Source organism: Sus scrofa, chromosome 12 (genome assembly GCF_054392235.1).
Source record: "Sus scrofa isolate SSC_HxYL_T2T_F1_AM1 chromosome 12, Sscrofa_HxYL_maternal_Yorkshire_Landrace_v2.0, whole genome shotgun sequence".
NCBI lineage: Eukaryota > Metazoa > Chordata > Mammalia > Artiodactyla > Suidae > Sus > Sus scrofa.
The window spans coordinates 22,890,001-22,902,640 of NC_139394.1; the positions used below are offsets into that span (position 1 = coordinate 22,890,001).

Here is a 12,640-nt window from a genome sequence, read left to right on the forward strand (position 1 = left end):
GCTGGAGTCATAGCTGGGGCATGGGGACCACCAAGGGCCTGGTCATTGCAGGGACCATTGGAACGCCTGCAGGCAGAGAAAAAGGAGCATCAGGTCCAACCATGGGCATCAGGACCCAGGCTGCAGATGCTGGGCCAAGGTGATACCTACTCCAGAGGCTCCTACGCTGGTACCTCACCCTTGCCACCTCCTCGGGGCAAGACTCCAGAACCAGCTGGCAGAATCTATGCCACGAAACTCCTGCCACAAAGGCACCAGCCACCTCAGGACTGTGTAGTGGCCCGGGGCCAACTACCAGCCAAGGGGCATCAGGAGAAACTGCTACCCAGCCCACCTGGACGCCAACCGAGTGTCCCTGAGACTGGAAGTACTCACTAAGACCAACCCAGGGACCCTAAAGGGGGTAAACAACCCTGGTAAGGGGGCGCTCTGGGCTGCAGCTGGCACCGTGCCTGCCAGCAGGAGGGAGATTAAAGAGCCCAGTTGAACTCGTTTTTCTGCTCTGGTGAGAAGATGAATCACCTGGCGCGTCTTACCCAGAAGGGTGTGCCAGGGAGAGGTGGGTGGAGGGCAGCCCGATACACAGGTCCGCAGGTGCCTGAGCTGCCGGGAATTCTTGCTGGTCCCCACTCTGTCTCCCACGGACTACGTGCAGGTTCAGGGGGACAGTGCAGTGGCTGACTTGGAGGTCAGACCCAGGGCGCCTGCTCTCCCAGCAACATGGAGCCCAAGGTCAAATCCAGGGGGTGGGGGTGGGGAGTAATAAGAGATACCTCCTGCCTCCAGAAATCGGGGACAAGCCCCCTGGGGTTCTGGCCTGGGCCAATGGCCAGAAGCCCACAGCCTCCCAGGAACACCCAGCATGGTCTCCGTTCCCACCCCTCTGGCCAGATGGGAAGGAAGCAAAGAGGGAGGAAGGGGAGGACCCAGAAATAGAATTCCAGGGTTCCTCCCCCCCCTAGACTCCTAAGAGAAACAAGAGCCGGGGGTGGCAGGCCGGGCCCAAAATAACGCCCGCTGCCAGGACCTCCCCCCCGCCGCCCTGCCTCGGCAGCTTCAGCTGCTCTGTAGCCACAGCTGTCTCCAAGCCTAGACCCCAAGGCCCTGGCCCAAGCGGGGACAGGGACCGGCAGAGCTGGGGCAGGGGCCATCTCCACCCCCAGCGGCCTCTGCTGCCTCTAAGGGACACCAGCTGCGTAGCCAGGCAATAGGAAAAACAACAACAGGAACCTGGGAGAGGGGGAAGGGTAACTGCATCCACCGAGCACCTACTGGGTGCCGGCCCCCAGCAGGCACTCTGGGTGGGGCCTCATCCTCCAGAGGCTGGGGCTACAACCTCCACATTGCAAAGAAGGAAAGTGAGGCTGACAGGGGTTATTCTCCCGAGATCATAAAGCTTGTAAGCAACAGAGGAAGGATTTGAACTCGAGTCTGCCACATTCCTTCCACTAGGCCTGACTGCACACACACCCCACACCCTGTGCAAAGGTAAATACACACCAACTCTGTTGATGCCACTGATTACATTACACGCTCTGGGCAGGGGCAGGGCCAGGGCCGAGTGGCTGAGGCGGCTTAAGGACAAGAAAGAGTGTGAGCCCCGCCCCACCAGCTTGTTTGTGGCCGTTTTGAGTCCCATGAAGACTAAGTGTTTGAGGCCACTCTCACTTTTTTTTTTTTTTTTTTTTTGTCTTTTTTGTCTATATAGGGCCACACCTGAGGCATATGGAGGTTCCCAGGCTAGGGGTCGAATCGGAGCTACATCTGCCTGCCTACACCACAGCCACAGCAAGGTGCGATCCGAGCCGCGTCTGAGAACTACACCACAGCTCACGGCAACACCGGATCCTTAACCCACTGAGAAAGGCCAGGGATCGAACCTGCAACCCCATGGTTCCTAGTCAGATTCGTTTCCACTCCCACTCTCACATTTTTTTTTTTCCTGTTCTCACCTTTGGAGATGGCCCACACTCTACGGAATGTGAATCCCTCTAGGTAAAACTGCTCTTCACGTGTAAAGAAAAAAAAAAGAAGACTAAGCATTTGCAACAGGTGGTAAAGTTGGGACCCCGAGACCCAGCCCCAGGGAGCTGGAGGCTTGTGGGCTAATAGTCCCCAACCTGACATGCAGCCAAGATTTGGACAACCTTCTACCCCCACCTCCCTCCTCTTCGCCAGGACCCACCAAATCTCCCTCCCATCCCCCAGCCCCTCACTCATCTCCCCTCCCCAGACCTTACCATGGCCCCTATATCCACTCTGCCCCCATCAATTTTCTTTCTTTCTTTCTTTTTTGCTTTTTATGGCCGCACTCGTGGCATATGAAAGTTCCCAGGCTAGGGGTTGAATCGGAGCTACAGCTGCCAGCCTACACCACAGCCACAGCAACACAGGATTCGAGCCTTGTCTGCGACCTACACCACAGCTCACGGCAACACCGGATCCTTAACCCACTGAGAGAGGCCAGGGATCGAACCCACAACCTCATGGATCCTAGTCAGGTTCATTTACCTCTGAGCCAGGAAGGGAACCCCCCCCCCTTGATTTTCTCAGGGGTAAGAGGTCTTGTTCCATCTCTTTATTTCCAGAACATCTGCCCCTCAGGAGCCCCAACCTTCGTACCTCTGGGGCAAAGTCGGTGTGAGGCAGGGCCAGCCCAGGACCAGGGCAGAGCCCACAGTGAACCCTGGAAATGTCTTTGCAGCGTGAACGAGTGAATTAAAAAATAAATGAAGGAGTTCCGGTCATGGCGCAGTGGTTAACGAATCCGACTAGGAACCATGAGGTTGCGGGTTCGATCCCTGCCCTTGCTCAGTGGGTTAACGATCCGGCGTTGCCGTGAGCTGTGGTGTAGGTCGCAGACAGACAAGGCTCAGATCCTGTGTTGCTGTGGCTGTGGTGTAGGCTGGCAGCTGTAGCTCCGATTCAACCCCTAGCCTGGGAACCTCCATATGCCGTGGGAGCAGCCCAAAGAAATAGCAAAAAGACAAAAAATAAATAAATAAATAAATGAAGTCCAGTCAAGAGTCTCCAAACCAAAAGGGACCAGTTGAGGTCATCGTGTCCAGCCCTCTGCTCAGAGGCTTGTCACCGTGCCCTGTGTCCCTCTAGCTGGGCATCAGGGGTCAGGGCTTGGACCCAGTTCTGGGGGCTCTCCAGTGGGTTCTCTCTTCCCACCAGCCTTCTGCCCCAGCTGCTCTCTTGCCCACCATCATGAAAGCCAACACTTCCTTTGGTTTCCATGAGCACTACCTGCATCCCCAAAGCCCACCTCCCCCAGACCCACAGGGCCAGAGCCCATTCAATGACACTTGGACGCACCCCCTCGCACACACCTGGTGTAACCGACCGGGGCCCGGGCTCAGGTCATTAGGCCAGAACCTAGGTGGGCAGCTCACTGTGTGACCTTGGTCAAGTCCCTGGACCTGGAGGGCAAAGGCCAAATCCATTCACCTCTGGGATCGGCAGTGCCCGTGACCTAGAAGGCACTCTGTGAATATTTACTGACCTGAACGTGGCTGTAAGGAGGGGCTAATAACACAACTCCTACTCTCGGCAGAGAAATTAAACAAGACTTAAATGAGATAATGAATCAAGGAACAGTCTGTAAACACGACAAGTCTTTGTAAACAGAGCTGGGGCAACACAAACATTGCCTATAATAATTCTCCCACTCCTTAAGGGCCCACACGCCCCTCGCCTAGGCGCTCTTCCCAGGGGTGGGGAGGACAGCCTAATAAGAGATAAAGGTGACATCCCACAAGGCAGGGAGGGGGATATCTCTTTCCAGATCACCCCAGCACCCTAGGGTGGGGCAGGCACGACCACACTGGTCCTACACCAGCATCCAGCCTCAGCTCCACTGGTCCCTCACTCATGCTTCTATTCCAGCTGTCTCCCTCACCCGTAGCCCTGGAGGTCCCACTGGCCCTCTGCCCTGCTCCTGTCCTCAGCCCCCAGCCACACCAGGAGGACCCAGGAGGAAGGCAGACACAGGCTGCAGGGGAAGGAAAGGACTCCAAAGCCAAGAGGGGACCTGGAGGGCAGGGAGGCCAGCTCACCTTCATTTTCTAAAGCCTCAATAGGGGCGATCATTCGCCTGAATAACAGAACAAGCCCCTAAGCTTTGCTTAACCCATTCCTGTTGAATGCAAAAAGACTTTAACCAACTTTTTTTTTTTTTGCTTTTTAGGGTCTCATCTGCGGCATATGGGGGCTCCCAGGCTAGGGGTCGAATCAGACCTGTAGCTGCCAGACTATACCACAGCCACAGCAACACCAGATCTGAGACGCGTCTGCAACCTACACCACAGCAATGCCGGATCCTTAATCCATTGATCAGGGCCAGGGATGGAACCCACATCCTCATGGATACTGGGAGGTTTCGTTACCACTGAGCCACACTTTGACCAACTCTTAATGCCTCCTCTTCAGAGTCCAAAAATGCCCTGGACATGACTAGTTGCTGGGAAGCCTTGGATAAGTCAATTCATTTCTTTGAACTTTATTTTTTTTCTTTTTACTTTTTTTTTCTTTTCTGCTTGTTTGCTTTTTTACGGCCGCACCCGTGACATACGGAAGTTCCCAGGCTCGGGGTCGAATCGGAGCTACATCTGCCTGCCAACGCCACAGCCACAGCAACGCGGGATCTGAGCCACGTCTGAGACCTACACCACAGCTCATGGAACAACGCTGGATCCTTAGCCGACTGAGCGAGTCCAGGGATCAAACCTGCGTTCTCATGGATACTAGTCAGATTTGTTTCCACCACGCCACAATGGGAACTCCAGGCAATGCTTTCCTTTTATTTTGCATGGATGGGGGAGACTCTGAACTTTATTTTTTATTTATTTATTTTTGTTTATTTATTTTATTGTCTTTTTAGGGCTGCACCTGCAGCATATGAAGGTTCCCAGGCTAGGGATCAAACGGAGCTGTAGCTACCGGCCTGCACCACAGCCAGAGCAACTCAGGATCTGAGCTGAGTCTGCAACCTACATGGCAACACTAGATCCTTAACCCACTGAGCAAGGCCAAGGATCGAACCTGCATCCTCCTGGATACTAGTCTGATTCATTTCCGCTGAGCCATGACAGAAACTCCCATTTCCTTGAACTTAAGTTTTCTCATCTGTGCATCTGCTTCACAGGACTGTTGCAGACACGAAATGAAACTGTAGGGGAGTTCCTGTTGTGGCGCAGTGGTTAACGAATCCAACTATGAACCATGAAGTTGCAGGTTCAATCCCTGGCCTTGCTCAGTGGGTTAAGGATCCGGCGTTGCCGTGAGCGGTGATGTAGGTTGCAGACGCGGCTTGGATGCCGCGTTGCTGTGGCCCTGGCGTAGGCCGGTGGCTACAACTCCGTTTCAACCCCTAGCCTGGGAACCTCCACATGCCGCAGGAGCAGCCCTAGAAAAGACAAAACAAAAAAAGAAACTGTAATGGATAAGAAGAACCTGGCATATAGGAAGCATGCTGTACTTCTTATTTTTATTTTTTTATTTTTTAAGGCTGCACCTGTGGCATAAAAAATTTCCCCGAGCAAGGCCAGGGATGGAACCTGCATCCTCATGGACACAATGTCGGGTTCTTAACCCACTGAGCCGCAATGGGAACTCCTCCATGCAGTACTTTTTAAAAAGTTAAGGCAAGAGAAGTTCACATAGCAGGAGTCTGGGTCCTTCCAGACCAAGAGAAAATGAAAAGTGCTTTGTAATATAATGTATCTTCTCTTTCAGCTTTTGAAACTGCCTTTCAGTTGTTTTTTTCTTGACTATTAAAATGAAGTTATTTTCCTGATATATAGCAAAAAGAAGGAAGGAAGCTGGTGGGAGAATCATTCAGGAATTAAACTATGAGCTCTGCCAGACGTGTTTGCTGCACTTTACCTTGACCTCTAAGAAAAGGCAATCCCAATAATCCTCGGCCTTCCCCACTTCCCTTTCCCCCACATTCTTGCTGCAGCCCTCAGCCCTGGCATATACCACAGCCCTCAGCCCTGGCATACACCGGGAGTGCTAGAGGCAGCTGGGTGGTGTGCTGCCATTTTAGCCAGTCCCCTGCACAACAACTGAGCATCTCTTTCGGCACCCAGCAGTGGGGGGGCAGTGGGGGCCGAGGGGTGAGGAAGACAAGAGCCCCCCACCCCCACCTGGTCATTGGTGGGAGAACCAAGCCCTCAGATCTCAGCACTGCAGCGGGAGCAACCCGGCTGCTCTCCACCTGCTCAACTCCCAGGCCCAGGTAAGGAGGGCAGCAGCTGGGCCTGACCACCCAGCCGCCGGCTGGCCTCACTCTTCCAGCAAAAGGTCAGAGGTGAAGACGCCCACCTGCAAAACAGGGAGGAGACATGTAGGCTCCAGAGGAAAGAAGAGCCTCTGGCCTCAGAGGGAAGGTGTGGGGCCACCTCCCGCTGTTTACAGCAGATCTTGAGGGAGGGAGTTCCTTGAGGGCAGAGTTCAGCAGGGAGATGGCTGTTTGGCCACACAAAGCCCAGACACACAAACACACAGACCACACAACTCAAGAACACCCTAGCAGAGCCGCCCCTCAGACAACACTGCAAAGCTCTGACCCAGGGGCCCTCCGGCAACACAGACAGGCCGACACCCACTCCTTCTCCAGACTCCCTGACCCTTGGAGACCACCCACTACTCCCAGAACATTCTTTCTGTCTTCCCCACAGCCCAGGATGCAGGGGGCAGTGCCCCTCAGAGTTCAAAGGTAGAAATTGCGAAGGTGTGGCTGGGGGGGGGGGTTCCCCACTGCCTGGGGGTCCAATCTGGGATCCACCAATTATTTGCTGCTACTTAACCTCTTTAAGCCCAGGTCTTCACTCAGAAAGTGAATAATTCTAGTAGGACTTCTCTCATGGGGGTTGTTCTGAGGATGAAAGGAGGGAACACAGGCGGCACAGCACCTGGCACAGAGCGTATTTCCAGGACGCGTCAGCTTTAATGGTTGTCGCACACCGAGGGACAGATGGGGCAAGACTCACACACCGCCCCTCCTCCCCGCAGCACCCTTCTCCGACCCGCACGCAGGAAGGTAGAAGCAGAACAACCCGCAGCAGGCCCCATTCCGCAGCCTCCCTCCTGCCAGGAGCCCCTGCCCAGGAGCCCCTCCCTCGGAACTCTCCCACTTTGCGCCCCAGACCCGGAGACCCACCACCACCCGCTCCCTGGCCCACGCTCTTCAAGTCACAAAGCGCACAGTCCCCAAGTGGGCCCTAAAGAAACGCGTTCAAAACAAACGTCTCCCCCTTCCCCCACCCCAGATCCCGGCGTGAGGCAGCTCGGCAGTCCGACCGGCCACCCTCTGCTCTCGGGCTCCGGCTGGACAGGTCGCGTTCCCCCACCTCTTCCCCCCACTCCCCCCGCGCCCGGATCCTGCCTGGAACTGGAGTAACTCAACCCACTCGGCCGAAAGGGGGCGGGGAGGGGGCCGGCAGAGGGGACCCCCAGGAATCCAGCCCAGTCCAGTCTGGAGGCGGAGGCTGCCAACTGGAAAGGCTTTGAGAGAGGAGCTTGAGAGGGCTCAAAAAAGGGGAAAACACACACACACACACCCACACACACACCATGCAACACACCCTTTGAAGCAAACTTTCTGAACAGTTTCAGAGAACTTTTTTGACAAGTTCCGGAGCCGTCGCGGAGTCTGCAAAGCGCCAGTCGCTTGAATGGGACGTCTAGAGCGGCTCCGGTGTCATCGCCCCCCGCCCCACCTTCTCTGGCCCCTCGGTGCCGAGGGCCGGCGGCTCTGGGAAGCTGTGATGGCCCCCCCTGCCCCCCGCGGAGGGTCCCCAGGCGGCAGAGTCGCGTCGCCGCTCCCCACTCCCCCTACCCCAGACCCACCTTGGGTGCTCGCGGCTCCGGGGGGCAGGAGGGCGAGGAGGAGCCCCCAGCGGCACCAGGCCGCCAGCTCCATGGTGCTCACTGCGGCTCCGGCCCCATGGCTGCGGCTGGACCAGGCGGGGAGGACGCGCGGGCCGGGCGAGGGGAGGGGGCCGGGCGCTCGCGCCGGAAAGGGCACCCGGCGGCCTCGGGGCTCTTCTCGGCTCTGTGGGCACGACGGAGGGGACTCTCAGCTCCACAACTTCATTCTTGTACTTCCTCAAGGCAGCCCTCCTCCTCCACCTCCACCTCCTCCTCCTCCTCCTCCTCCTCCTCCCGTGATTGGGAGCAAGCGCGCTCACAACTCGCCCCCCCACCCCCACCCCCTCCAACCGCATTCCAGCAAGTCCCTGGGAGTGGCAACTCCCAGCTTCACTTTCTCCCTCTCTCCGCGCAGGCCTGGGGGTGCGCCGTTCCCAGCGCCCGGACGCCGGGGTTGCCGGCCGCCGTTCTCTCCCGTTTCCATGGAGAACCCCCCGCCTCCGACAAAGCCGAGGAGGGTGATGGCGCCCCCGCCCCCGCGCTGCGAGTCTGGGGCAAACGCTTTAGCCTGACATCCTTCACTCTCTTTTTAAGTCGCAGGTTTTATCGTAAACCTTCCCGGCCTTTTGCATCCTATGCCATCACATGCTTATTTGGTTGAAGATCAAAGAATGGTTTTCCTACCACATGCTCCCGTAAAACTGTTAGTGGTGTGTGTGTGTGTGTGTGTGTGTGTGTGTGTTGCGTTTAACCTGTGGCTTCCAGGGGTCCCTGGCATAACTTTTCGAAACGTTTAGGTGTCTTTTTCCGGTCTCAAAAGAATGGTCTGAAGGGGGTCTGCAAGTGTGGGGAGAGGCAAACGGGAGAAACCTACACCTCAAGCCTTGTTTCAACACCCAATTCATCCAAGGTTCCTCTGGGTCCCCTACCTTTTATTAGGTTTCTCAATTCCACCTCCCTACCCTGCATTCCACCTGGAGCCCCCACCCTGTTGCTAAGGCCCGGTGGGGGATGGGGCGGAGGTGGGGATGGAAGGAAGGCAGCGTTTTTGCAGGAACGGCCAACAAAACACCGCAGATAGATATACTTATCCAAACAGATTATTTGTTGTTTATCTGAAATTCAGATGTAACCGAGCATCCTTATTTTTGTTTGCTAAATCCGGCAACTCTAGTTGGAATGCTCAGCCTACTGTAGCATGCCTGTGCTGGTCCAGAGGGGATCAGAGGCACCTACTGGGGGCTGGAGAAGGAAGGGCATTAGCATTTCTTAAACGGCTTCCTTATTCCTAGTGTGGTTCCAGGCAGCCACTTTCACTATAGGGGACTTGAGAATGGGGCACTCTGGAATCAGAATGACCTCGGTTCAAATCTCAACTCTACCACTTATTAGCTACGTGACCTTGGGCAAGTGACTGAGCCTCTCTAGTTCTCACTGTGCTCACTTGTAAAACAGCACCTGGCATATTAGGCTAGGGGTTAAAGGAGATAATACTCTTGAAGCTCTCAGCACAGTACTGAGCACATAGTAGTTGCTCAATAAATGGTCTCGGGTTTAGTTATACTGGGGCAGATCCAGGTTTTGTGGGGCCTGAAGATGATGACATTTGGAGAGGTTTCTTTAAGAGAAGGCAAACGAAACAAGGTCCTACCGTATAGTTATATTCCATATCCTAAGATAAACCATAATGAAAAAATATATACAAAAGGCTGAATATTGGAGTTCCCTTGTGGTGCACTGGGTTAAGGATCTGATGTGGTCACTACCGCGGCTTGATCCTTGTCTCGGGAACTTCTGTATGTCACAGGGGTGGCCAAAAAAAAAAAAAAAGTTGGTTGTTGGGAAACCAGTTTCAATGATCAGAACAAGGCTTTTTCTTTCTTTCTTCTTTCCCTTTTTTTTTTTTTTTTTTTTTTTTTGAGAAATAGAATGGAAAGAACAGATTCACCAGATCATACGATCGTCTGTAGTTCATATGGGTACCTGTGTAGTCCGTAGGTTAGATAAGTGTCTTAACGGCATGTGTGTCCTGGAGGATGAGGCGCGATGGATCTAGTCTTGGGATTGTAGTCACAGATGTTCAAGTGCTGCTGTGTATGGTGACACAGTAGCCCTTTGGGAGGAGCATCGACCTCCCTGTTTTGTCCAGGGTGAGGGTGAGGGTCCAGGAAGTGCAGGCTCAACCCGTGTATCAGTTTGCCCAAGACTTTCTCAGGGCTAATCAGGGCAAAGGTGAACAGCCAGCAAAACCAGCCCTTCATCCTCATGCCCTCTTCCAGCCCAGGACCTAGTCAGGGTGCTTCTCAGCCCTGCAGCCTCTCCCCCTTCTTGAGGGCGAGGGGAGGAGTCAGACGTTCTTGCACTGAAGCGCTTGCACGGGGCACCCAAGCTCGTGGCTTCGAGACCATCAGGGTGTTAGAGTCAAAGTGAGAGCTGCCCCTTCTCCCCCAGGCCCCTGCTCCCTGCCATTATGTTAGGAGGGTTCATCCTGCCAGGAAAGCTGCTGGGATGCCATCCTTCACTGGGCCCCAGGCTCTGTGCCACCCTCTGTCCTCGTCTCGCTGAGTCCTCGGGCGCCAGAGGAGGAGGTGTTACCTTTCCCCATTTTGCAGAAGAGGAACCCTGAGATCCGGAGATAACTGAGCCATGAGACTTTGGCTTAATCCATTCAGCTCCGGAGAACCCTGAATCAAGGGTACAAGAACCCACCCTCCCTGCAGGCCCCTGCAGAGGCATGAGAGGGGGGTTCCTCCAAGAAATCCAGGCAACTACTTGTCCCTCCCTTCACAAATATCCCACCTCTCCACCCCACCCCCTATTCCTGCCCAGGCCAGACAAGCCCACCCTCTTAGCATCCCAGGGCTCCGAAGGAAACTTGGGCCAGAGACAATGCTTGGCCCCAGTGGGCTGCGGAGGGAGGGCGGAGCCAGCGGGAGTGGGGGCTGGAGTGGCGATGGGGGAGGAGCCGGGGTCAGAACCCGCTCCCCAGGAGGAGGCTCCAGAGGGGCTGAGTTTCCCAAAGAGAATGAGCCCATTCAGAGCCAGGAAGGAAGGGGGGAAAATCCTTGTCTGTGTTTGACAAGGGAAGAGGAAGGGGGGCAGGGGTGGGCGCTGCTGATTCGCTTCTCCCCTCAACTGCCCCTCCAGCAGGGCCTGGCGGGCCAGCCTAGGAAAGGGGACGTCTGAAGGACAAAGGCGGGGGGGAAGAACGGAGGGGGCGGGATTGCCTGGGTTGCTGGAGGAACCTGAGAGTTTGCCAGAAGGGTCCAGTGAGAGGCCTGGGGAGAGAGCGAGAGCGAGGAGGACCGCAGAGGAAAGAAAGGGGTGACAGCAGGATGGAGGGCCGCTAACCCAGGGGCAGAGGGCGCTGCAGGAGATCCACCTGCAGAGATCTCTGGGCAGCAGGTACCTGGTCAGTGGGCCGTGGAGGTGACCACTGGCCCTGAAGAGGCAGGAAGGGGCTCCAGCATAGAGAGATGACCTCTAAGGGTCAACAGGCTTGGGGCTGGAACCAGCGGCCTGTGAAATGCCAGTCAATCATTGACCAGCCCCCGAGACTGAGGGGCACAGGAGGCTCTGTGTGTGTGTGTGTGTGTGTGTGTGTGTGTGTGTGTGTGTGTGTGTGTGTGTGTGTGTGTGTGTTGGCATCAGAGGCTCCTCCCCTCTGCCTACCTCACCAGCCAATCTGGGGTCAGAGGACTGAAAACAAACAGAAAAAGGGAGGAGACAGTCCACAGTCCGAGGTCCAGACCAGAAACTGGGGCCTACCCTAGGGGACCTCTAGTCTGGTTCTCTGGGGAGTGTCTGCAGGAATTAGGTAATTGGAAGGAGTCCCCTGAAAGTAGGCACAAGGCCTCCCTGGGGCCACAGGAGAGTGATCTGCAAGTTTCTGATAAGAAAATCTGTCCCGGAGTTCCCCCGTGGTGGCTCAGCGGTTAACTCAGACTAGGAACCACGAGGTTGCCAGTTCGATCCCTGGCCTGGCTCCGTGGGTTAAGGCTCTGGCGATGCTGTGGCTGTGACATAGGCCAGCGGCTACAGCTCCGATTAGACCCCTAGCCTGGGAACCTCCATCTGCTGTAGGTGCGGCCCTAAAAAGGAAAAAAAAAAGAAAGAAAGAAAATCTTTCCCTCATGGCTGAGCCTGCCCAGTTGTATCCCTCACAAGTGTCCTATCTTAATAAATCTATTTCTTGCCTTAAAAAAAAAAAGAAAAAAGGACGGAAGAAAGGAAATCTGTCCCTCATAAGGGTGGTCTCTTATTTTTATTTATTTATTTTTTTAGGGCTGCACTGGCGGCATATGGAAGCTCCCAGGCTAGGGGTCGAATCAGAGCTACAGCTGCCGGCCTGCACCACAGTCACAACAATGCCAGATCTGAGCTGCATCTGAGACCCACACCACCACTCATGGCAACGCAGGATCCCCGACCCACTGAATGAGGCCAGGGACGGAACCCACATCCTCATGGATACTAGTCGGATTCATTAACCGCTAAGCCACGAAGGGAACTCCCTGTTGTTTTTCTTTTTGATTGTGCCTGCAACATGCAGAAGTTCCCCAGGCCAGGAATCAAACCTAAGCCATAGCAGTGACCTGAGCCACAGCAGTGATAACGCTGGGCCCTTAACCCACTGTGCCACAGTGGGAACTCCAAAGTAAATTCCTTAAACTTAAATCAGATCATTTCATTTGCTTCAGTGCTAAAACACCGCACAATGGCTTCCTGCTGTCTAAACTCTTCACTGTGACCTGAGACTAGC

The 12,640-nt window shown here is 55.1% G+C and overlaps 1 protein-coding gene across 11 annotated transcripts in view; it reads right to left on the minus strand.

Moving 5' to 3' along the window:
• Positions 1 to 8,115, minus strand: part of ERBB2 (erb-b2 receptor tyrosine kinase 2) — a 29,736-nt gene extending 21,621 nt beyond the window's left edge. For 3 of the 11 annotated variants that reach the window (XR_014820222.1, XM_084982724.1, XM_084982725.1), the window contains exon 1: positions 7,858 to 8,115. Coding sequence is in view for 1 of the 11 variants with exons in the window: in NM_001315613.1 (NP_001302542.1) it covers positions 7,858 to 7,930 (73 nt within the window). In the remaining 10 variants the exon portion in view is untranslated. 11 annotated transcript variants of the gene reach the window in all.
• Between the last annotated feature and the right edge of the window lie 4,525 nt (positions 8,116 to 12,640).